This window comes from Leptosomus discolor, chromosome 6 (assembly GCF_034619465.1).
Source record: "Leptosomus discolor isolate bLepDis1 chromosome 6, bLepDis1.hap2, whole genome shotgun sequence".
Classification (NCBI taxonomy): Eukaryota; Metazoa; Chordata; class Aves; order Leptosomiformes; family Leptosomidae; genus Leptosomus; species Leptosomus discolor.
In genome coordinates this window covers 44,913,613-44,939,383 of record NC_141396.1, presented here as the reverse complement: position 1 = coordinate 44,939,383, position 25,771 = coordinate 44,913,613, and the positions used below count along the sequence as shown (strand labels likewise).

Below are 25,771 nucleotides of genomic sequence, written 5' to 3'. Positions count from 1 at the left end.
GAGTTTGTCTTGAAAATAAATGCTATTGAAACACCGAATAAGCAGGAACCTAATTCTCTGCTCTTTGCCTGGGTTTCAGGCTATCCAGAGGAAAGCCTGCAGTAGCAACCCCTGTGAAAACGCAGGGACCTGTGTAAACTTGCTGGATGGTTTCTTTTGCCTCTGTCCCAGCAACTGGCAGGTGAGTCTTTAGCTTCTCTGAATATAGAGCATGTATTTTAACCGTAAGGATACACCTGGCTCTGTAATTGTGATGAAACGTGGCATTTTAAGGTTACTTAGGACAGAGTGAGATATACTGAACAGTAAAGCAACATTATCGCGCTCATAGTTTGATTGAAGGGCGACACATTTGCTTCTCAACAATACCAATATATACCAAACAAAGCCCAAATGGTTGGCCAGACCCTGCACCGTTATATGTGGGCATCGGCCCATGAAGTCAGTGATGCTTGGCAGTTCCCACAGCAGAGAATTAGCCTTTGGTTTTTGCTGAGCAGTGAACTGAACGGCATGCTGTGCTGTTACTCTTATGCAAGGGCAGAGAGAGAATGGGGGAAGGGAAGGATATTTATTCAAGCTTAAACAAATACAACAAGTGGGGGTGTAAGTAATCAATTCCATTCTGAGTTTTTTAAATACAAACATTTTACCAGTAAAGGCTTTAATGATGCTGTTACACGCACTAGAGATGGAAAAAATATATCTTCTTCTGAAAAGGTCTTTAACTTGAAAGCTATTCCAAATTGCTGTGTTTCAGTATTAATAAAACAGCATCTCCTGATAGAAACAGTTTGAAAGAAAGTTTTCTGAGCCTTTTGCTAGCAAGTTTGAAAGTAGGGGGATGACAGTACTATGCTGTCCATATGCTTTCTACAAACATCTGAAATATTTTATCCCCCATCTGACTGATAACCAGGGTCACAGAAACACAGCTGAAAAATAGTTTTGTTATAATGTTTCATAAGGGAATCTGTGTTGATAGCAGCCCATGGTTTGTATATCTTTGGAAACTGTATTAAACATTGGGTCCATGGTTTACTTCATTTCTCAGTTATTTGGAAAATAAACTGGTTTTCCATTTCATCTTAGGGCCTCCTGTGTTCAGTGGATGTTAATGAATGCCAGATTTATGCTGGAACAGCATTAGGCTGCCAGAATAGAGCCACTTGTGTGAACACACCAGGCAGCTACAGGTAACTTTTCAAAACTAGACACAAAAATCCAATGTAAAATACTCTGCTGTTTTTGTACCCTGTATCACACCTGCAGCACAAGTTCTAGGAACAAGTCTGTTTATTGTCTATGCAATATAATCCCTTGCAGTCTGAGAGAATATGAAATCCTTAAGACACAGAAGGCCCTTGAGAGCCATTGCCTGCTTTGACGCAAGAGCAGCAAGAACTGGATTTATCACGCAGCCACACTGGGGCAGAAGGCTGCAAATTGGAGACTAGCTCCAGTGACCCAGCCCTTTGTTGTAGGTGCAGATGCTTTAATGGACATTTACTGCACCATGGGATGTAGGTGGGGTGGTGAGATGCAGCATGCTGCTCCGTAACCAGCACTTGCCAATGTGCCCACCTAGCACAGCCACATTATCAGCTCTCCATTATCACCTACCCCTTGAGACCAAATGGAGTGAGGAGATGAAGGAGGAGGACAGCTTTGGCCCAGCAAAGGCTTTGAGTTATTGGAAACCTTCTGAATTTATGGGCACCCTTAATCACTGACATTCCCAGCACATTGCAGAACTGAGAAATGCCTTGATCCTCTCCAGAAATACAGGCAGGGCTAAGGCTGCAGCAGAGCAAGCAATGCACAGTGCTGCCAGGCAGAAAGGGAGGAGAACTGCTGTCTGCAGATAGCTGGCCAGCAGGGTGCCTGGGCTGCCTGTGCTCGGAACCCCATAGACATGAGGTCCCTGGAGCATATCCTCCTCTGGCTGTGCCCAGCTCCTTAGGAAACACACTCTTGTTTACAGGCCAAGCCAGCCTGAACGTTCTGTGTCTTATTTTCCAAAATGTCAAATAATCTGGTAAATAAATAACTTTCAGATGTAATACAAAGCTGTGCCTGTGCAATGGGAACAGGCAGGCTGGAGATCATGCCACGGCTTTCTGCAATGCATTTTGTCTCCTGCTTCAGCATGAAGATCTTAGCCGCCACAAATATTTGCTTGGTGTGACACTGGCTTAATAGTGCTTTGTCAGTGCTTGGAAGAACCTTACACAAGGGAAGTTTTCCTGCAGTGCTCCTCGCACTTCAGCGTTAACACAGATACAGAGGTGTCACTGGTACGTGATGCTTCCCGTCAGCTTTTCTTTGATTTTAAAGGATGTTTCTAGCTTGCCTACAGCTGTCCCCAACACGGACATTTGTCAAGGAAATGACACACAAAGCAGCCTGCCTTTACTTTTTGTTTCTTACTGTGTTCAGAGATGTGGTGCACAGGTGTGTGACTAAGTTTTGAGAGGGCAAACCCTCTGCCTTTCTCGCAAGTGGGTGGTGTTGTGTTAGTACAGTCATGATTCCTGTGAGTTTCTTCCCCAATGTAATTCTTGCCTTCCTTGGTACTTGCCGAAACAGTGCTTCCTGAAATGAACTAAGACTTCTTCATAAGTCATCTAAATCTTAATGTTACTGCTTTTGCACTATGCCTTCAGGACTATTGAGGGCATTGAGGCATTGAGTCCTTTCCCCAACCCCATTGTGCTGTCTTCGCAGTCTCCCTTCACATACTGTCTGTCTGTACGAGGAAAGAGAGCAGCTGTTCAGGAAATGCCTTCCTGAATCAGGACCTCAATGGGACATTGCATTGATTGGATGAAAGGCTGTGAGAGTCCCCAGGTCTATCAGACTTTTATGTCAGAACCAAAATAACAGGGGCCTCATCATGACATGCTGTCAGCATGGAGAGAAGCGGGGCACTGCTGAGCAGCAGTGCATCGCAATTTGGCTGAAGCTCCTTGCAGTGTGACCTACTTCTTGAAGCTGTTCTCTGAGCAACTTCAGGTGGGTAGCAGATTAATCTTTGCCAGACTAGGCAGGAGACAGTGCTGTTGTCCTCCTCCTTTGGAGCCAGAGTGCCTTGCTGTGTCCTTTGGAGTTGAACATGAAGCTCTGAATGTACTTTGAACACACAGAGGTGATCTGGTTCCCTGACCTGTTGCCTCTGTGCTTGCCCATGTTGAGCTAATGCACTGGTGAGATGCTGCTGGTCTATCTGCCCTCTCTTACAATAGTGAACATGCTGTCTTACAGTACTACACACAGCAGTTAAGCATTAAGCCATCATGTTTTTTTTAAGCCGAAGTTCATCCAGGTTGTTCGTCCTGGGTGCAGCAGTTAGTTACCTGCAATTGGCTTATCACACTGCTATTTCAACTGAGCATGTGACTCCCTGGTAGCATAAGTTGCTCCAAGGTCCAGATTAGCTGCACTGGAAAACTGATTCAAATTCTGCAGAAAAATGGTTTTACAGAGTGGTTTTAATTAGCCAGCTTAAAAGAAATTCAACAGGTGTGTGTACCTGCTATATGTCCCTGTGAGGAGCAGACATCGCAGCATATAACTTGCATGCAAATAAGTGTCTCTTAAAGAAAATCTTGTGAATCGATAGGAGGCTTTCTGTAGGTTTAGGCCCCTTTCAGTTGTATTTCAGAGCCTCAGCTTTGGTCCATGTGGAAATAAAGGGTCAGAAAAAACGGAAATGTTACCTGATGGCTTAGAAGTTCCCAATTTCAGTTCCACCACCTACGTACAGTGCTGTGACTAAGGTGTGCCCTATAAACAATGTGATGCAGCTGGCAGCCCATAAGCCAGATCCCTCCTGTAGAATGCCTCCCTTCAGCCCACTACTTTGTTCTTCCCGCCCCATCAGCCAGGAGGCTGCCACGTTCCTGCCCACCACACTCACCTGAAAGCTGGGTGGCTGCTGCTGAGACAGCAGCTACCACGTCTTGAGCTGTGAAGGTGCCTGGGACAGGCCAGACACAGCATTTCTGCCTATTGCTAGAGGTAAGGTTTAGGTGCCTGGCATCATATGAGAGTCATAAACTGAAACACAAGGTTTAGGTGCTCTCTGACTGAAGTGGGGATTTCCAGGCTCATACTCTACTGAAGTCTCATGTTAGACGTTTCTTTTTTTTTCTGGATTTGCCCTTATGAACATAACAGAAGGTTGTGGATTCTCCCATAGGGTTAGTCAGTCACAGATATGCACAAGTCCCGTGTGATTCTTGAGTCTCTGCTGAGCAGCCTTGCCTTTGTGCATGATTGTTAATGGGATTCTCAGTGTAGCTAAACGGGTGGATTTCATAAGGCACAACAGACAAATAAGAGTGGGGAATGATCTCTTACTATGGCAATGTGATCTTTAACAGCTATATAAAGACAACGTTTTGATTTTTCTGTCTGCTTTCACCATTAGCTGCTCCTGTACTCCAGAAACCTATGGGCCTCACTGTGCCTCGAAGTTTGATGACTGCCAGGGAGGATCCGAGACACTCTGTGGGCATGGCATCTGCATAGATGCAGACAGGGATCAGCCCAACAAGGTGAGGAACGACATCTAAGTCTTGTTATATGGCACAGCATGAATAAGCAACAAATAATGCTGAGCACCGTAAAACTGTATAGCACACACTGCTACTGAAAAACAGCAAGAAATGCCACTGTACAACATAACCTAATCTCCCTGTCATCCCAAGTACAGAATTGAAAATGCCTTGTGTCTTCTTAGAGGTGCTTGTCACAGTATCAGATCTACTGCTACATCCGTAGGGAGCTTGGGAATATTCTTTAAATAAGTCAAAGTCTTACTTGAAGCATAATATTCTTACTGTTCATTATTTTGGGGAGTTCTAGGTTGCTAGAATATTTTATTGTTTAAATGATTAAGAAGGACAAACATCATGAATCTTGTTTTCCTGGGAAAAGGCATACCTGTGGAACATTGTCAGTGGCCTGAGAGCTGCCAGGGATGCATAGCAGCTGGGTGGCTTGTTGGACTTGGTCTCTGACTCCAGGCCCAAGTTCTTCAAGCAGCTGCATTGGGCGGGCGCTAGCATACACTTGAATGGTCTTCTGGAGCAAGCCAGCTCATTCTCTTTGGGAAAGAATCTGGGTACACAGTGTTTACTCCAAAGGCACTTATGGAACATGCCACCTTTGGTTCTTTCCACTCAGAGCAGCCCTCCAAAACTACCCTGACAAGCCTGTACTCCTTAATGCTCCTGTACACCCTTGCACCATTCCAGACACACCACATATTTTTCATGCTATGCTATAAAATAATTTCGTTACTCAATTTGTAAAAGTTTTCACAAGTCATCGTTTGTTTTCTGCCCACTTTTTGTGGAGAAAGCTTTTCAAAAGGGTTCAGTGTTAACAGTGTCTGCTCCTGTGACAGTCAACAATAAAGCTCCCATTAGCTTTAATTGGACCAAAGCTAGATAAATGCTGAAATCTGGCTGTTAGTAAAGTTTACTAGGGAGAAAACTTTTCATCAAAGAAAATGTATATTTACAATTTGATGTCAGCGCTGCATATTGCACAGATTACTGCACAGTTTGCTTAAAAGAAAACAGACAAGCTGATTTCAGGTTGCTCACACTGATCTGTTTACCCTGGTTACGAAGCAAGTTGATGACTTTTAATTATGTTTATGTACAGCTCATAATTGCAGCTCATTTTCTCTGGGAGCTTTGGGGTAAATTACAGGTTTCTTTTATGAGTCTAATGAATGAGCCTGTTGTTACTTCCGTAATCTAAATCGGTAAATTCAAATGAAGAAATAGACTGAGATAACTACCAAAGCAACTTATAAAACAAAATGTGCAAACCATGTAGCACTCTGAAAGCTTTTTTGCTATAGTTTAAAAGTAATTTTATAAAATGAACTTATCCTGCCCTTTTCTTGACTGTTCTAACTGTCTGAAATATGTAATGTGATGTTTGCTGTGGCAGCCTAAGTACCGCTGTATCTGTGACCCTGGCTGGATGTCCCCTCCTGGCAGCCCTGCCTGCAGTGCTGATATAGATGAATGCAGCCTCCCTAACCGTCCGTGTTCACAGAATCCGCTTGTGCAGTGCTACAACACACCAGGCTCCTACTCGTGTGGTCCCTGCCCCACAGGTAACATGTCCTTCCATGCTCTCAGATGGGAGGGGATGGCAGTAGGTAGTACTGCCTCTATGGCATAAGCACAGACACAGGGTCCAGGTGAGAATAACTCCATGAAATGCTTTGGTCTGTATTCTAGAGAATAAATGACTGCAGGTTATGTCTTATCTAGGTAACACAGGCAGTGGAGTCTAAAGCCTGATTTATCCCATCCTAAACTGAGCATATAAATAGTCCTGATGTACCCTCATGTCCATAGGTACCTTCATATAGTAGGTCCAAGATACTTTCACATCCTTATGCTCACTGCCCTAAGGCAATATAAAAATCTAAGCCCCCAAGCCATATAACCTATGATTCCTCTTCCTAAGTTGGGTAGGTGGCATTTATAGGAGGAGTATTTGAAGTGTTTAACCAGAGTTATGATAAAGCTTTGCTGCATTTGTGCATGTATGTACTAGACCAGAACTGCCTCCTCTTTAGGTTAAAGTATGTTTGATTGTGGGATATCCAGAATACAGTTAAAATAAAATAAAATGTTCTTGCACACACATCTCCACCCTGTTGTGTTTGTAACCTGTTTTGCAGACTGGTATTAATTTTTGTCAGTTATGAGGGCGACAGGTCTTCTCTTGTGTTAGTGAAATTGTCCTGGTTTGGATAGAATCACGGGCCAGCCCTGGTAGACTGTTAGCAGTTTGGAGTCAGCCAGAGCAGCTGACCTGAGTGAGCTACAGGTGTAGCCCATCCCATCATGTCATGGTCATTATAAAAGGGGAAGGTTTGCTAAGGAAGGAGAGTTCCTGTGGGGTTCTTCCTCTTTCCTGCTCCTATGGACTGTGTTGGCCAGACTTTCTAGGCTGAGTATAAATTTATATGCTTTATTTGTTTTGCTATTCCATTAAATCTTCCTTGCTTCAACCTTTGGGTCTACTCTGCTTTTCCCGATTCCTTTTCTCAACTGGGGAGGGGTCATTGGTTGATAGAATCACTGCTATAGTTTAGCCCCTTGTATGGGCTAAACAAAGATAGAAATGAAATTCAAAAATCATATTCTTCTGCTGTGAAAAGATCTGGTTGAAGAAGAAAATGAAAACACCAGGCCTTTTCTATTTTAAAGGTCTTTCCTGTGCTTCTTTTTAGGCTGGCAAGGAAATGGCTACAGTTGCCAAGACATTGATGAATGTGAAAATAATAATGGAGGCTGCTCAACAGCGCCAATGGTTCGATGTGTCAACACAATGGGATCATTCCACTGTGGGCTCTGTCCACCAGGTAAAATGGATTATTTTTTTGTTGGTAAAACTATGGAAAGGCTTAAAAGATGAAGATTCAACACATTTGAGCCTGTCATATGGTAGACATAAGAAGCTGAATATTGGTTTTAGATAAAGTATCACATACATAAAGCCATACTGTCATATAGAATGCAGAGTCCAGGTATATTCAAACTGCTTCAGCTATTAATGAACATTTGGTAGAGCATGTCTCTAACGATTATCCTCAGAAATGTGTTTCTTTTGCACTAGGTAGCCATTCTCAGTGTTAGATCCATGATCTGATGAAGTACTTCCTTTATAAGATCCTTTACAAGAAACAAGAATTGGGACATTATGATAGTAATTTCATTGCCTGTATTAATTGCATGAGCATCCTGTGTGCCATAAACCAGCTGTATTGTCTGTCTTAAAAGCTTTGATAATTGCCACTCTGAATGCTCTCTAAGGCGGCAGTATTTTCCATTGCAGTACAGGTCAAGCAGTGCAAGTGGTGACCTTTATAATTTGGGGTTTATGATATAAAATACTTTATGAAATGCATACTATCAGTACTAGAAATACTAGCAGGAAAAAGTGTTTCTAATTGACCTTTCAATTGCTATTGAAATGGCAACAGACTGCAGGTAGTAAAGGCTCTCAGTTACTGAGCACTGAAGGGCTATCACCATGCTGGCCACAGACACCATGCACGGCCTTAGACAAGTTCTGACGGGGTGCAGTGGACCTCAGCTTTGGCCATGCAGAGTCATGCTGCAGTGCTGTCACGGGTTGAGGCTGGGCCAGCCACTAACAAATGACAGACACTCTCTATTAACCCCTCTCCCCTCCCAAAAGGGAAAGGAAGAGAGAACAAGGGAGAGAGACTTTATGGTTTGGAAAAGAAAACTAGAACAGCTTTAATGAAACAATAACAATAAAAGAAAAGCTAAGAATAAGGAAATAATGAAATATATACAATATGTACAGATACATACAAATAAATCCAAAACCAATATCAAACCCAGCTCCCCAGACCCTGATGATGATACGTCACTACTGACACTGCAGGGCTGGCACTGGGGCAGTCCCAGGCTGGACTCAGCAGCAGACAGGGATGGGATGTAGGAGCTGGACTCAGGCACCTGATTCAGGGATGCACAGGTCAGGATCGACGACAGAAGAACAGAGAGAGTCCTCCTCAGATGTCGGCCATCGAAGAAGAGAGAAAGACCCTCGTGATCTCTCAGCTTTATACTGAATATGACGTATAGGGGATGGAATACTCTGTTGGTCAGGTTTGGGTCATCTGTCTGGTTCGCTCCACCCTGCACATGCAACCTTTTAGGTGCTTGTGATCCTTTTCACTCCCAGCACCCCAACACGGAGTACAAGATTTAGCAGTGACCTTGGTTGCTAGAAGAACAAGTATAAGCAAGGGCCTCTCTGCATACCATTCCTTGGTATGAACTATAAATATGAGGCCTTATCACTGCTAGAAGCAGTCACTGTCTGGAAAAACGTGCTGCTGTTTCAGAAAATGCTGTTAGTTAGTGGAGACTTAACTGAAAAGTTAAAGCACTAAAAGAGAGTTAGTTCTGGTTTAGCCCAAACCAGGACAAGTGCTTTGGTCCTGCTGAGCCTCCTGAGATGAGATGGATGTTGTGTTTGAGATCCAAGGGCAGTTCTGGTGTGCAGCAGGAAGCCTGCAGGTGGTTGGGGCTGGCTGCATCTGGATGTGTAGGGAGGGCAGCACACAGTGGCTGAGAGCGCTGAGCTTCTATGGCCTCACCCATATTTGGCTAGCACTAATACTTTTTTTTTCTAAAATCATGGGAGGATTTATTTACAATCAGAATCCATCCCTGCAATGTAGGAACCACAATAAATTTGCCAGGTTTTACTTCAGCAGCTATCTCAACTTTTTAACTGCTGAAAACTGATTTTTACACCATAAATTTGTCTTTTTATCACCAGATGACTAGATTGCTATCGATTCTCAGAACATAGTTTGTTACAGTCTAACTGAGATTTACCTCTGAACAGGTTATGAGGGAGATGGACAAACATGTACTCAGGTTGATATCTGCTCAATAAATAATGGAGGGTGCCATCCTCTGGCTACTTGTACTGCAGCTCCAGGTACGATACTCTCTTAAGGACTCTCTTAAGTAAGTGATACTAGTGTTAATCTCAAGGAGTGTTTGGTTAGGCTGAATCAACTTAGTAGAAACGTATTTAGATTGCAGCCCCTTCTCCACAGTCAGTTTTGCCTCACCCAAAGGAGTTCACAGGCAGGTTAGCTAAAGCCAGCAGGCCTTTCCACAGACGCTGACAGAAATAGATTTAGGATCCACCAAAGAGCAGATTTCATAATTTTCACCATTTCTCTTTGATATGGTTTTTCCAATTTCAGCTGCTTTTACTGTTCTTCTCCTTTCCATAACCACCCTTTGACTACTCCCACTGCTTCCCACAAAGGTGACCTTGGACTCTCAGGTACCCATAGCAAAGCAACACTAAGGATCTTTCTATGGGCAAAGTGGACACTGGCCAGGGAAGGTGTCAAAAGATCAAATAGGTTAGAATTATATAAAGGCTTTGCTTCAAAACGCCAAGGACCTTTACTGTCATAGGTATTGTCATTGTAACAAGGGCTGGATGACTTTCTGTATCTTGTCTCATCTCCTAAGGGCCAATGCCGTTTTGTTCCTGCACATCGGGGTACTCTGGAAGTGGCTATGGGCCGAACGGGTGCTCTCCTCTCACTGATATCTGTCAGCTGCAAAATCCTTGTGCAAATGGGCAGTGCTTGGTAAGTGCTGGGTTCCTTGCAGTCAGTGACAATGTTATGTAGTTATACCCAGTAACAATAGGGAGACTGGTGAGGCTGAAAGCTGAGTGCAGGCATACCAGAGGTAATGAGGGAATGTCAGCAGGGAGTGGGAGATCAACAGATATACCTGAGGAACACAAAGTGTGTTCGGGGGCACACAAGCCATTTCTTTATGTTTGAAGTAGAGGCAGGAATCTTGGCACTAATAACCTGAGAGGCTGCAGCTGGTACCCCAGGCTAGCAATGGGATGCTGGTGCTGGTGGGGGAGAACTGATGAGTGACTGTCCCTGATGGGAGAGGGAAGTAATTTATCCTCCTGGATCGTGGAGGAATTGCCCATGATAACAAAACCTGTGCCTCTGCTGACCTTCAGACTGTTACTATCCAGTACAGTTAGTTATGTATGAGCAGCCAGTCAGTTAGCTACCGTGAACAACGTGGTCTGGTGGAAGGTGTCCTTGCCTATGGCAGGGGGGTTGGAACTCCCCTGGAGTCAGCAGGCTGTTTATATGGGTAAGGAAAGGGTGCTTCATGGGAGTTGGTTGTATGCCTGCTGGTAGCCAAGTGTTTTGGACCTTTACTGATTGATTGGTGTGAACTCATTCATGCACAGTGACCATTTAGTTTATCCACATGTACCATGTGAAGGCCTTTTGGCTTCCTCAGTGAGGTATGCTGTGCTCAGGAAAGTCCACACTGCAGACCTAGGGATTTTGGTAATTCTGTTGTGGAGGATATTTACAATGATGATTTTGGAGCTAAATGAATACAGATTTTGACTTCTTAGAAAGTAATTTGAAAGAGCTCTGCAAAGAAATAACTTAATAGAAAATGCAAAGAGTGAGATAATCTGCTTAGGCTTTAGGTTTATTTTGGTATTCACCAGTGACCATTAAGATCATTAAATTCCAAAGGTTTTATTTCTTTGCTTTGCTATCTCCATGTAAAATAAGTGTAAATAAGAGTCTTTCTGCTGACTACATTGATTCCTTTAGGTATCCATGCTCATTAAGTTTATTGCGTTTGCTTGTACCTGTAGGCAATGATCTCTGGATATTTCTGCCTGTGTAATGTGGGCTGGACAGGCCCTAACTGTACAGAGAACATTGACGAATGCATTAGCAACCCGTGCCAGAATGGGGGGAGCTGCACTGATGAGGTCAACGGCTACTCCTGCGAGTGCACCAGTGCCTGGACAGGACCACAGTGCCAGACTGCCCAGCAAGGTGTGGTCAGGACCTCCTTCCTGGGAGAAATGTGCCACTGGGCTTCAGCAAATAGGTGCTTGGTGTATGTGATTAATATGTGAATAAGAAACAAGATATGATGGAAAAAAACAGCCCTCTTCTCGGTGGGTTACAGGTCCCAGTCCAAAGTCTCTTAAAGTCAGGATTTTTTATGAATTTTGTTTATAGCTTCTTTCTTCAGCAGCAGAAGCATAACAATTAAGTTGATCTGCAGGCCCACTGGCCTTGAATAGATGCCAGACATCCTGAAATCTGATCGCTTTTCCTGAGAAAGTGGTCTGATACGCTGAATCAGAATACAAGAGAATATATTAATGTGTGTCTTCTGCATACTATTTCATTTGTTGCGAAGCTGAGAGGTCCTGGTGTTTTTAGTCAAGATGAAAAGCCAGAAAAGGTTTTCAAACAGAAATTTAATGAGAGAAATGTTATCCATGATAATGGGGGACTCTCTTTTTATAGAGTGACTGCAAGGTCCTGCCTTTAACATTTCTTCTTAATAACAGTTTTTCTGTTTATTTGGGATTTTTTTTTGCCATTAATTTTAATTAAAGAAGATCAGGATAGCATTCCAGTGAGCGTCCCTGTGGCAACCATCTGTCAGATGGCTCATTTATTGCAGGTTGCTGTGAAGAAAGCAGATTAACTTTTCATGGAATACAGAATGTAAAACTTTCACTGAGCCCCCGTGAAATCTGCTCTATTTTAGAGCTACTTCTTTTCAGCTACTTCACCTATTTTCCTTAAATATCTAAACAGTAATGTTTTATCAAGCACATGTGGAAAAATATTTATTTTTAACCATTCATAATAGAAGGGAGAGAAAACCTGGTTTTATTCAGTACGAAATAATACATCAACTTTTGGTTTAGCTCCTAATCAAGGGAAAAATAATACATTTTATGACATGGTAATTCTGAATCTGGTTGAGAAATGGTGAAATGTTTTAGATGGACACATCAAACAAAATTATTTTTTCTACCACTCCTTGAAATAAAATACTTGGTTTCAGAATTGAGTATTTCTTTAGCATCAGTTCAATGTTAAACTACAGCTGCTTGTTGTACACTGTAGCTATATGTGCACTGTATTTTGGGTGCTTTATGGACATATTTTTCTATAGCTGTTTCCAGTTCACGGCTCCCATTCATTGAATGACTTGGTGAAAGAAGAGACCACGTTATATCATGAAAGGTATTATCAGGCCCAGAAATCTGACCAAAAAGAATAAATGGGACAATAAAACATCTGAAGGATAACTTCTGTGATGCACCACTACTGAGACAATTTCATATCTTCTTAGCTTCAAAATGTTATTTCGTTGTAGGTGAAAAATTTAAAGATTTAATCTGGAGGTAGTCTTCCGGAAACAAACTGGTTTATGGATGTTTTCCTGAGACAGAATCAACATCTTTTGGCAGTATCCACATATTCCAGCTGAAAATCCTTGTTCTTATTCAAGGAACTACTTTTCTCTCAGGGAGCAATTTTGCTCATTTTTTGTGATGTCATTCCATTTTAGAGGAAATCCTGAAGAATCTTTTATAGAAATATCTTTCATCCATGTTTTAAATGTTTAGGAAGCCAAACCCATGCAAACCAGTTAGGTTTTGTTTAAGTCTGTATAGTGACAGCACAAATTAATCCATTTAACTTTCTCTTTCTTTCTGCAGTTTGTGGAGGATATCTCTCAGGGTCCAATGGGACTTTCAGTTACCCGAACAACCCAAACAGCCAGCAGTACAACAATGGGGTCAGCTGCGCTTGGGTTATTCAAACTAATCCCAACAAGGTAAAATAGAGTTCGGTTTAAAGAAACCCTCACTCTGCAGGACCCCTCAGCTCATCAAATCAAATGTGACCATCTTCATGCCACATATTCCAATATTGTGATCCAGAATAAATAGTGTTTCAAAAAGAATAAATTTCAGATCCTTACAAGCCTTCAGGCTCCTTAGCCTAAGAATTTACCTGGATTTGCAAGGTTTTTCCTATGCAGCTGAGAGTTAGAATTTATTCCCCTACCACCAGCTAGAGAAGGTGCCTGTTTTATATTGCTTTAGCATGTGGTTTGTGAATAGCTGCATGAGAAGCTCTGCTCTGATAAGTGTCGTGGTTGGTTCATGAGCTAGGTGACCCCAGAACAGCTTCATGTTTGTGATTTCTGAGCTCTAGAAATGTGGAATGCTGAATTCGTATTGTCAACAGCTTTGTGTAATAACAGCATTTGAATTTTTTAAGGATTAATTTTTAAATGTTGCACTCAAATGTATATTCTGATCTGTAACTATTTTTCTTGTGTTGTCTATAAACTACAAAATATGTTACTTCACACTTGAAGTATGAAGCATGGGACTTCTTACTTGGGATCTAAATATTTGATCTATTTTTGACATTTCATGGAGTGAATGACATAGTTTTATAAACCAGTGTTACTAGTGGTTTTTACGGCATTGTGTATATATATATATATACATGTATGTGACAACCTCAGCTTTAGGCCTGAGAGCCACTACTGTCTTCAGCAAAGCTATATTAAAGCAGATCAGCGAGGAATTTGAACATAAAGCTGTGTATGTCACTACGTAGAGTGGTCTTAGGAGATATCGACTTTATATGTGCAAAAAGATCACTTTTTCTAACTCCCATGACAATACTTTCAACCATAGCAAGGATCAGAAATATGGTTTATCTGATGAGAACTGCCATGGGAAACCTGGAATAAAGTATTTTATGCTGTATTTTAAGCCTTTCACATGACTTGAAATATATAGGTGCATGTATTTCACATATATAACAGATGCAAGCAAATGGTCTCATTTATTGTCTGGAAAAAAGCATTTCTATAAGCTAACTTCCCTGTCCGAATTCTTTCCTATCTTCTCTCTTTTCCTTTGACCCTTAAGATTCTGTAGTATCTTCTTCTGTCCTGGAACTTTTCAGGAAATGGCATAATGGCTCTAAAGCTTGTGGATTGTTACATTTGCATGAACAAATACATCTGCTCTATGCAGAGTTACTGCATAAACATTGTCTCAGCAGATGGAAAAAAAAGATTTCTTATTTTGCCACCTCCTGTTAGATCCTGCGTATTGTTTTCCCATTCTTCCAACTGGAGTCGAGTAACGACTGTAACTCTGACTTTCTTCAAATCCATGATGGGCCTTCAGCTTCAATGCATATGCTGGGAAAATACTGTGGCTCCTCACCTCCTGCAGAGCTTTTCAGTTCCCACAACTCCCTGTATTTTTGGTTCTTCTCAAACCACATCATTACGGCTGGAGGTTTTGCTGTTCGGTGGGAATCTCGGGATCCTGGTAAGTTTGAAACATCATGTAATTTAGCATCTTCGTGGCTTCAGAGAAAAATAAATGACATTTCCTTGGATTAGGAAACATTAGGAGCTGTAGGACAGCATTTTACTAGGGAGTGAGGCTGAAATGTGTTCTATATGTAATTTAAAAGTGTTTAAACTCCAACTCTAGACCTCTGCATGAATAACTGTTTTTGAAGGCTGCTTTATATGTCCTGTGAGGAGTCCCTCAAAAAGCACGTGTTCCTGGGGATGCTGTTCTGGTTAGTTATCTTTTTCTCACCAAACTATCCAGTACTTTGAGCAGGAAAGTTACCCTTTTTTGCCACTGACAATTTACAAGAGGCTCAAGAGGTTGAACCATGCTTTCCAAAAAAGATAGATTGTTGGGAATTTGATTTTAAATTATCTGTGAGAACTTTGGTATGATTTGCTGTATGTTTCTGCCTGAATTCTTGGTAATGCTACTTGTGGGATTCTTCCAGGATGCCTGGTAGTGCATTTCTAGAGATAAACCCCAAATTGTCTTGTGCAACATCAAGCTTACTTCAGTGTTGTGTGTATTGCCTAGAAGCAAATTCTGCATTGGATTGTGTCTTGAAAGATCCATAGAATATAAAAAGTCTAGAAAATTCAGGGGGAAAATGATTCCTTTATACCTAGAAATATTTATTGAAATGCTTTTAATGAGATTTTTGGTGTGGTGGTTTGTTTTTTTCTTTCAATAGACATTATTAGATAGATAATTACTAATTGATGAATCTGGATACTGAAAAGTGAAAACAGATTTTTTTTTGGGGGTGGGGGAAGGGTAAACAGGGACAGAGGTGTAGATGTGACTAAACTAGCTATTCCTTAGATATAATACAGAAGTTAACCCTACCACTCCCAATGCCAAGAAGGATGGGGTTTTTTATTACAGTTATATAAAGCAGCCTTCCCTGTAATTAACGTGTTTTTTAAAATTGTCTTGTGCATGGAGACTATTTACAAAGTCCAGAAACTCAGATTAAGTTTGTTAATCCAATCTAAACCAGTGCTCATTCTCCTAAAGATAGTTCCATCATAACTGGGAAAGAATCTTTTTTTTTACTTTGCAAATCAGGAAATATTTGGAGTTCTGCTTTTATAATTGAATACAAAATTACTTGTAAAATTCAAACAAAGTTACTTGTTGGTCTGTTTGGCTTGCTCTTTGTTTTTTAATTTATTCTGGATCCTGAAGTGGTACCTAGTTTTGACGCTACAGGAGAATTAGTCTTCTGACCTGACATGTAGTGCTAAAGACTGTTCTTCCATGTTCATTTTCTGTTAGAATGTGGTGGTGAGCTGATGGGTACTTACGGCTCGATAAGCTCTCCAGGATACCCTGGTAACTATCCTGTAAACAGAGACTGTTTCTGGACCATCTCAACCAGTCCTGGCCGCCTCATCACATTTGCTTTTGGCACACTAAGCCTAGAACACCATGAAAATTGCAGTTATGACCATTTAGAGGTAAAGCTTAATTGTGAAATATGACAACATTTTATGATTGTTATTGCAAAACAAGATAGTTCAAAACTTTTTAGTACATGCTGAGGGAGACTGTTTGAAAATTAAATCCTAGTTTGAAAAGCTCACTTGTGCTTTCTTATTCCAGCCGTCAGTGCACACTCAAGTACTGGCAGCATAATAGAGGATGATATCCCATTCCACTGAAGTCAGTGGAAGTCTTGTGAATAAAGAGGATGGGATTCAGGCCAAATACCTGGTGGGAAGCTTTCACTTTCTTGCAAAGTTCAGTCTTCAAAATCCTTGTTGAATGTCAACTCACAGAGAATTGATCAGCCTAAGGAAAACTATTAGGGAAAGGGATCTAAGATTAATATATTCATATTATAGTACAGGCCATAACTTGTGAGCTTAGGGTTTTTCTGAAGTGGAAAATAATGCTTACAGAATTTGCCAATACCCAGTCATGGAAATGAGAAGATATTCTTCAAAACTGTGTGATGCAGAACACTATTTCAGGAAAATGGTTCAACAGGAGGTCTCCTGATGCTTTCTTTCCCTTTCACAAAACCCTTGATGACTCTCCTAGGAGTACCATCACAGCTATGCTGGTGGGTCTGTTTCTTGGTTTCTGTGTGTTTGGAGGAAGCTTCCTATGAGCTTTTCCTCCACCTACCATCTACAACATCTCCTCAGACCCACAAAATAGCTTTAAGAGTGGTGGTACTGTTCACAGCTGACACATCTAATAATCCTGATCAATCATTCTGTCTAGATTCGAGATGGTGGTCTTCCACAAGACCCTGTCCTTGGTAAATACTGTAGCACTGGATCTCCACCCCCACTCCAAACCACTGGTCCGTATGCATGGATTCACTTTCACTCTGATGATTTAGTTACTGATAAAGGCTTCCACATCATCTATACAACGTCTCCTGGTAAGCAAAATTCATCATTAAAGGTTACATTCCCAAGTTATAGTAAACAGCATAAGAATGGATGTAATTAACACTTGCTATTTATTAGTACAGAAAGCCTCTTTGCTTTGCAGTCATTGAACAGAGGCAGCCTAAACTGAAAGAGTTATGACATTTGTGAGTATGTCAGCTAATATGTTTTTTCTTAATATAGCAGATCCAAGTTGTGGAGGAAACTACATGGATAGTGAAGGGGTTATCACATCCCCTTTTTGGCCTAACCCTTATATCAGCAATCGACAATGTATCTACATTATCAGACAGCCAGAGGATGAAAAAATATACCTCAACTTCACCCACATGGAGCTGGAGAGTCACGCTGGTTGCTCATCAAATTATATTGAGGTGACTTCTTTTAAGCAGTTGATATGAAAGGTTGATTACATACGTGTACGAAATCATGCCATGTAATTTCTGTCCCAAGGGCCACTGCAGAAACAGGTGTTAATCAAAGGACTAAGTATACCAATATACTATGGTCCAAAAGTCACAGGGGCTAAAAGAGCAGAACTGTGTGTTTGGAATGAAGCAAAGATAAGATAACAAGAAAATCTGTCTAGCTTAACACTAATTCTTAATTGGCTGTACATGATTAAGCTGGAGTTTGGACCTTTGGTAAATGCATACTAAATGTAAGAAAAATAAGAATAATGCTACAGCCATTCTGCAGCATTTTCTGGAGTCATGGTATTATACTGAAAATCTTGTTCTGGGACAAAAGGAAGCACACCATAAATACATTTATATATGTACATATATGCATATGTAAAGCCAGGAGTTTATTGTTAGTATAATTGAAATCTCAAATCTGTTTCAAGAATTGTTATTGTCTAAATCTAACCATAGAAAAAATAGTAGTATGTTTAGAATGCTTCTATATGGAAAATGTAATAATACTACTACAATATAATGTTGATGCCATCTAGGATCCACTTGAGGTTATTTTTATGTTTACTAAAGTGCTTTTACACCCAGCTCCTTCATTGGTCTGAAGCTTCCTGCTACATCCAAATTTACTATGTGGTGCCTTTTAAGTATGCTGTGTACCATTTCTTTATTTGCTTTGTTATCCCTGAACCCAGCTTTGTCCAGCTCCAGGTCTGCATGCTTTAACTGGCCACAGTTGAGGTTTGGCATGGTGCTGTGGAGGCCACGGGGGCTCCCTGGAGAGGCAGAGCAGGGCTTCGCAGTCGGGGCAGTCCCACTGCCAGGGAGCATGGCAGCCCCGGAAGCAGGCACCTCCCTGGGGATGGGGGTGGGCCAAGGTCGGGCTGGATGTGGGCCTGGCTCAGCAGAGCCAGTGGCCCAGCAGGGCTGTGGGGAGCTGGAGACTAGCCCTGCTGGGGCAGGGACTGATGGCCCTGGGGGGCTCACACAGGGTCCTGGGCCATGGGCAGGGTGTGGGGGCCCCTGAGGAGGCTGGGCTGGGCCAGTGAGTCCTGGTGGTGCCTTCAGGGCCTGACAAGCTCTTTATGTCAGTGGCCTGTGGCCCTTCTACTTTCACCCCGTCTCTGTGCTCCTCTTTGCTGTGCCCCAGCTCACCACATCTCAAAGTGTCTGCTGTCGTACCCTGCCTGTATTTCTCCATACAGTCATAAATATCTCCTACGTGGAATGGCTGCTGGGTACTGCTGTCTTTATAAAAGTGTACTTGTACCACGCAGAGGTGAACAGAAGTAAAACAAACAGGGCACAGATGCCCAGTTGATTAGCGAAGGTGCTGCCACAGCTGAAGCAGGTAGGAGTAAGCCCAGTGGCCCCAGCATGGAGCTGGGTCCTGTGCTGCCAGCTACGCAGTTACGTGGCAATGGGGTTTGGCTTTGTGCTTAATCTCTTCTTGACCAAGCGAGGAACGGGCCTCTGTGAGCTCCGTGTAGTTAATCTGTTTTTAAAAGATGTTATTGTGCTGACATCGTTCCCTTCCCTCCTCCTCTAATTCAGAGACTTTGGTTGGAATGAAGTGTAATTAATTTCTGAAATGAGAGGGGAAGTGTGTTAAATGAAAACAGACAGCTTTTGTTTGTTTGGCCTGGTACTCCTCTTGCCTAATTGCTGGCAGAACAGCAGCTAAATTCACAGCAGTCAGAGAAACAAAACCATTTCTGTTGAACACAATCAGTTTGTATTAGTTCAGCAAGGCATTTACCTTGCTGTTTGCTGATCAGTCACAAGCCATTCAGTTGCCCTGTGTTTCTGTCCTCTTCTTCCTGCCCTTTCACTCGGTGGCTCAGCCCAGAGAGGAGAAACAGGACTGACATTTTCTGACCGGGACAGTTGGTATGACTAAAGAACTGTGCTCTTTTATCAAGACCTGATTTTCCACATATGCTTTTCTAAAGTACTGTCTCTGGGTTTTATAATGACCTTCAGCTAGGGAGATAGCTTTTGGGTGTTTAAGTTACTTTAAAAGTCACTCTGACAATTGTTTTGTCACTTTGAAAAGCCGCAGGTTATAATTACCCATCCCTGGTGACACAAGGAAACCTGCAGATTTTCTACAGGGGCCAGACACAGCTCACAGGCACTTGCTTGGGGAGGGATGTTTAGTCTCTTACTGAGGAAGGAACAGCTTGTGGACAGGGATCTGCAATATAAAACTAGAGACAATAAAATTTCTTATTTAAGAAAGACTGTGACATGGTGCTGCAGTGGTAAGGTGTTAGCCAAGGCAGCATCCTTCTAACTGGCTATAGGAGACATTACTCGCATGGTTTAGAGAACCTGTTATTTTTATCACTACTCACTGGGCTTCATAAACCAAAAATGTAAGGAGAATCAGCCCATGAAAAAAATGTGAACTATACTTCTGGAAACTTTCACTGCTGTCCACAGATTTTTCTAAATATTCCTGCACAAATTCTGATCTCAGTAGCTCTGCTGTAAATCCAGAATAATTCTGTCACCTTAAACTCAAGTCCCAGGGAAATAAAAAAATATCTGTTAGAAAGCCATCTCACCAGCTGGAGATTGCCAAAACTGGGCAAGCAGGCCAGCCACTGCCTGCTCACCAGGACACTAATGATGGTTCCCTGCATTCTCTCCCAGTCCATGGAGGAATACAGCTGAGGAAGAAAGAAGAAGTGATGAGAAGGGACCTGAAAGCTGGATGTCCCTGGCTTTGCTGTTGATTTCACTGGAATGATTTTTTTGGGGTTGACAGTATATAGGTACATTTAAAAGCAGCTCCAGTTACATGAGCTACCACTGCTTTTTCAGCAGAAAAGAGCTGGGTTTTTTTCGGGGAATCTTTGGGAGAAAAATGACATTTTTTTGCCTGGGCAAATAGCAGAGGACCTGGTTTTTTTGTACCCTCTTGGAATGAGATGGGCACCTCAGAAGGTGTTCAGAACTCATTTGCTATATCAGTACTCTGCCTGGTCCCCTGCATGCACCTATTCTTACTGACAGACTATGGGCTCAGGGCCTGAAGTTCAGAGGGAGAATCATAGAATCATTAGGTTGGAAAAGACCTCTAAGATCACCAAGTCCGATCATCAACCCAACACCACATGCACACTAAACCATGTCCTGAAGTGCCAAGTTTTTTAAACACCTTCAGGGATGGTGACTCCACCAGTTCCCTGGGCAGCCTGTTACAAAGTTTGACAACTCTTTCAGCAAAGAAATTTTGCTTAATGTCCAATCTAAACTTCCCCTTGTGCAACTTAAGGCCATTTCCTCTCCTATCAACAAATACCTCTTTCCATTCTAGTCCACTTGATAATCAAGATTTATAATCAGCTTCTGGAAAAACACTTAAAATACATTTCTTCTTTGAGGTCAATAGAGTGGCAGTGCAGAAGGTAAAAGCTGGAAGTGATTCCTTCCTACGGCTTTGTCATTATCATGCATTGGAACTTTCAAACAAAGTAATGGAAAGATATCAGTACACCTCTCTACTGCTATAGGGACTCAGAATTGCATCTCCTGTTAGTGAGCTGTCTGGCTGCATTCATGTATGGGTGTGATGGGACATTGCTTTTTCTGCAGAGTGCCGTTGAAAAATCACTGGAAGCTTCATGGCCAGAGCAAGAAAATCACAAATACCCCCCCTTTTTTTTTTTCCCCAGCAGATTTTAGTGCTGGGAAAAATTTCGTAGCTGTTGCTGGTGAGCACCATACCTGTCTCTCATACTGAAGGTGTCATTTTTGGAAGCATAGGCCCAAATTGTACTAAACCTGTGGTTCATAGAAAAGAGCTGTTTCATCCTAATGTCCTGTGACAGTAGCATGTGTATGTGTGTTCTGTGCTGACCATCCGATCCTTCCTCTGAGCTCTTGTAAATCATGTGCTTGTGCCAACTACTCTTATGGCTTTTTGCCCCTCTTATAAGTAAAATAGTTACTCCTTTTGTTATTTAGCAGCTCTTGTGAGATTATAATTTTATCTGGATATTGGATCCCAACACTTTTATGTTCTGATGTTTTTCTCTTTAATGACTAGGTTCGTGATGGTGACAGTGAGATGTGCTCCCTCATTAGAAAATTCTGTCATAGTACACTCATGTCTCCAATCACTTCCACCAGCAGCAGTCTCTGGATCAAGTTCAAATCTGATGCTTCTGCACAAAGGGCTAGCTTCAGGGCCATTTATCAAGTTGGTAAGAGGAACTGGTGGCTTGCACAGTGAACCAATCTGTAATTTGGACACTTTCAGTCATTTCCATGCTGTATTATCCATATAATGGGTTTAAGACAAACTTCAAAAGAAAGGAAAGAAAAAAAATAGAGTCAATTTATCTATTTATTGCTACTTTTAGAAATGGTATAATGATGTCTGCAGTTGGACTGTTGTAGGCAGTCCTAGCATGCTTAGAAATGCACCCCTCATTGCTTCTACTAATGATAAATCACTAACAGCTAACATTCCAAAGATGATAGAGCTATAATTCTGCCTAAATCTTTTTACTTTCATTTTTTCTGTCTTTTAGTTCTTAATTACCAACAAATCTATCTTTGTCTATGAAACAAATCAGTCAAATCCATTAGGTTTTATGGGCACAGTTAGATTGGTCTTCTGTATGTACATGTTTATGCTATACCTAGCAATATGTTCTTTTAAATCCGTTCTTAATACTGCTTGGATGATCTGTAGCAGATGCTGTAAGAAAATAGATTTTTAGGGGTAACTGTTTTTCTAAGTCCATAGTGATATTTGTTAGACATGACATTATACGGTCCTTGAAACCATTCATCACAGGTACTGATGATTCTTAATGTCTCTTGGCAGCCTGTGGAGGCCCCTTGTCTGGAGCAGGCACTATCCATTCACCTTACTATCCCAGTATGTCCCCTCACCCAAAGACCTGCGAGTGGATCATTTCCCAACCAGCTAGCAAAGTGGTGATTCTTAATTTTATCAGCTTTGACATCCGAAATGCAACCACTTGTGACTCCGACTACGTTGAGGTAAAGAATAATATGCTTATACTATGAATAGTAGGCAGATTCTTATCTGTATGTTCCTTCTCATACTCATCTCCACCAAAGCAGAACTTTGACAGGTAAGCACTTCTTACAGAAGTGTTAAAAGCTTTTCCAGGTTCATAATAGGATCCCAAACTTTTTCTTGTTTCTTCAAAGATGATATGACCATTTTGACAATCAGAGACGAGTATCAGGTGTCTTTAAATAGACAGACCTGTTTTTGGAGGTTTATGTGCCACTTACTGTTGAGGGTGTAAGACCTCAGCTTTCCTCAGTGTGACATGCTTTGGGTGGGAGAGTGCTTCTCTGGCAGTCATAAGGTTGTGCTGTATGTGCCTGTAGTAGAAACCATGCTGAAGAAAGGATAGGGTTTGACTTACTCTTTTTTATATGGTTCTTATAAATTCATTTATGCTTTAAAACTGTAATATAGTAGAATTTTGTATGGGATACTTTCAAAACACTGTTCTTCAGGTCAGAGATGGTAACAACACAGACTCTCCTCTTTTGGGGAAATACTGTGGTACAGCTGTACCATCTAGAGTGCAATCTACACGGAACAATCTCTATATCAAATTCAGAGCTGCTTCTCTTACCAACCTTGGCTTCAGAGCTGAGTACTGGCCATCAGATACAGGTAAGGATTTTTTTGTTGTTTTCTGAGAGTGCTGGGACTTTCCCAATTTTCCTATATGCTGCAGACAGTTGGCCATCATGTTGTATGGTGGCATAATGGGACTTTAATTTTGAATCAGTTACTGTGTAGTATACATCAAGGAAAAAAAGACTGACATTTCAGAAAGAAAAGTAAGCAATTTTTTAAGTGCCTAACTTTTTTATAAACATATAATTTAATCTGAAGTTTTAAATCTCTGTAGTATGTGGAGAGACTCTCACTGGACCAGAAGGAACCATCACAAGTCCTAGCAATCCAGATGTCTACCCACATGGTATTAACTGTACCTGGATTATCAATGTTCAACCCGGCTACCTTATCCGTCTGACATTCACTTCATTTAACTTGGCATTCGATTATAGTTGCAGAAAGGATTATCTAGAAATATATGACAATAGCACTGTGCAAACACTGGGAAGGTGAGTATGTCCATTAGCGCACAGACCTGAATTGCTGTAGAATAAGCACTACTGTAGGCCTCAACATCCAATTTGCTTTCTTAAATGTTGTATCTAGGTTAATTTCTCTGCATTACAGCAACAATAACAGCAATTTCTCTGTCTAGGATAGTAAAGACAGTTTGATTTCTTTGACTATGGAATAAGAAGCACATTTAATAAGTTTTATACTGGGAGAAAGTAACATGTGTCAAAAGCTCAGCTTTTTTTAAGAACAGGTTTCAATAGCTGGAGTCCAGCTCCATTGACACTTTCAGGGCAAGTAAGTTCAAAAGCATTAATATATCTGTTCCCAGGAAAAGGCATGATTTGAAACATTTGCAGAAGGGAAAGAAAGATTACTTAAAAGATTGTGCATTTGGATCTCATCAAAACCTAAAGAAAATCTGCATTTTATAGGATTTTTTTTTTCGCTTTCTCCTGATACGTGATCTTAGGGAAGAATCTTTTCTTTTTTCCCCTTCTCCAACCAAGGTATACATAGGTTTTTATTGCCACCCTAGAATCCAAAACCATTTCAGTTACTTGGGAACAGTATCCAGCTGCAGCTACAGACTGTAAAGTAGTTGGCTGACATGGCAGTATTTTGGAAAATAAGGAGCAAATGGTGCTCATAATGGAGTGCATTTTGCAACCTTAGCCTTTGGCCAGCCACTCTGGCTCCTGCAGAAGAACAGAATATGTTGTAGGTACAGCACAGAATAATTTCAATAAGAATGTGACAACTTAACCGTTTCTTCTCTGACTTTGCCACCCAAGTTAGATTTGTATCCTTGTACATGTTGGGTGCTAGTCAGTCTCATGATACAGTGCATATGGCTGGGATCTGTATCATCCAAAGGAGAAATTTGTGTTTGTGTAGCTGTTCAAACTTCTCAGGAAAGCTGAATGCTCTTCCAGTAGTACAGACACTTCATAAAGTATTGCCATTCAATTTCGGGCATCTTTTTGCTGCAGGTACTGTGGAAGATCAGTTCCACCATCTTTCACTAGTGGTGGCAACATGATGATGTTGCACTTTGTGACCGATCACAGCATTGCATCTCAGAGCTTCTCAGCTAATTATACCTCCCTGAATGCATCAAAAGGTAATATGTCTGTTCATCCTGCAAATTAAATGTTTTCAGCTGTCACTGTAAATAACCACTACGAGAAACAGAACCATTATTTTCTCTGTTAGCAGAAAACTGCCTGGTGTCTCTTTTACCCCTTCTTATGTATCCTGCTTTATTCACAAGACTTTTCTTCCCTGGGAAAGCAGAAAGTAATTCCTGTAAGCAGCACTTCTGTTTTCTTTAAAAAGCTAGTAAGAGCTGCCATGGCAGAGCTGCGAGGATTATTTAGAAGTATTTTCTGAATTTGCTTTGCCCATTCTGAACTGAGTACATGTGATCTAGGAAGCTTAGATGTTATGGACAACTCAATTGAATGGGAGACTCTTAGGTGCCATAAAGATCAATTTAGTCCCTGTTAATACCATATTGATGATGGGCAGAGGAAGGTCATATAGGATGATATTTGATAAAGCAGCAAAATAACCTGAAAGCATAAGCTCTTTTTTTTTTTTTTCATTATGACAGAGTACAACGTTTCTGTCTCTGGAAGAGTTCGAGGTTCCTGTTATGCCTTAAATCTGTTCTTTAAGTATCTCCTTTTAAGGGGCCAAGACATCTATCAGTGGGGTAAAGACTACTGAAGAGAAGAATGACCGTTCATTCCTTTAGTTCTCTAAAGCAGAGAAAAAATGAGAAATTACTCTGGATTCTAATTGATTTGAAGGTTTTCTAGGGTGGGGGCTATCTGTGTTTTCAAACTATACTGAACCACTATGCCTGATCCAGTGTTTGCATCTCTGTCCACACTGAAAGCATTTTAGCAGCAACTGAGCTGCACTTGGAAAAGCAGCCTCTTGATGAAAGGCTGTTAACTACCAGCTTCATAGATCCAATAGACATGGGT

The 25,771-nt window shown here is 41.4% G+C and overlaps 1 protein-coding gene across 2 annotated transcripts in view; it reads left to right on the top strand.

Annotated features, from left to right (window-relative positions):
* Positions 1 to 25,771, top strand: part of CUBN (cubilin) — a 148,813-nt gene that overhangs the window by 2,636 nt on the left and 120,406 nt on the right. Inside the window, exons 5-22 of one of the 2 annotated variants that reach the window (XM_086466409.1) lie at positions 80 to 181; positions 1,093 to 1,196; positions 4,433 to 4,559; positions 5,971 to 6,139; positions 7,271 to 7,402; positions 9,430 to 9,525; positions 10,077 to 10,198; positions 11,260 to 11,446; positions 13,141 to 13,259; positions 14,550 to 14,784; positions 16,096 to 16,277; positions 17,050 to 17,212; positions 17,406 to 17,596; positions 21,696 to 21,852; positions 22,482 to 22,660; positions 23,153 to 23,315; positions 23,557 to 23,773; positions 24,770 to 24,900. In XM_086466409.1, coding sequence (XP_086322535.1) covers positions 80 to 181; positions 1,093 to 1,196; positions 4,433 to 4,559; positions 5,971 to 6,139; positions 7,271 to 7,402; positions 9,430 to 9,525; positions 10,077 to 10,198; positions 11,260 to 11,446; positions 13,141 to 13,259; positions 14,550 to 14,784; positions 16,096 to 16,277; positions 17,050 to 17,212; positions 17,406 to 17,596; positions 21,696 to 21,852; positions 22,482 to 22,660; positions 23,153 to 23,315; positions 23,557 to 23,773; positions 24,770 to 24,900 — 2,776 coding nt within the window. Of the gene's footprint in view, positions 1 to 79; positions 182 to 1,092; positions 1,197 to 4,432; positions 4,560 to 5,970; positions 6,140 to 7,270; positions 7,403 to 9,429; positions 9,526 to 10,076; positions 10,199 to 11,259; positions 11,447 to 13,140; positions 13,260 to 14,549; positions 14,785 to 16,095; positions 16,278 to 17,049; positions 17,213 to 17,405; positions 17,597 to 21,695; positions 21,853 to 22,481; positions 22,661 to 23,152; positions 23,316 to 23,556; positions 23,774 to 24,769; positions 24,901 to 25,771 lie in introns of those variants that run through there. The other variant, XM_086466410.1, reaches the window with a different exon arrangement.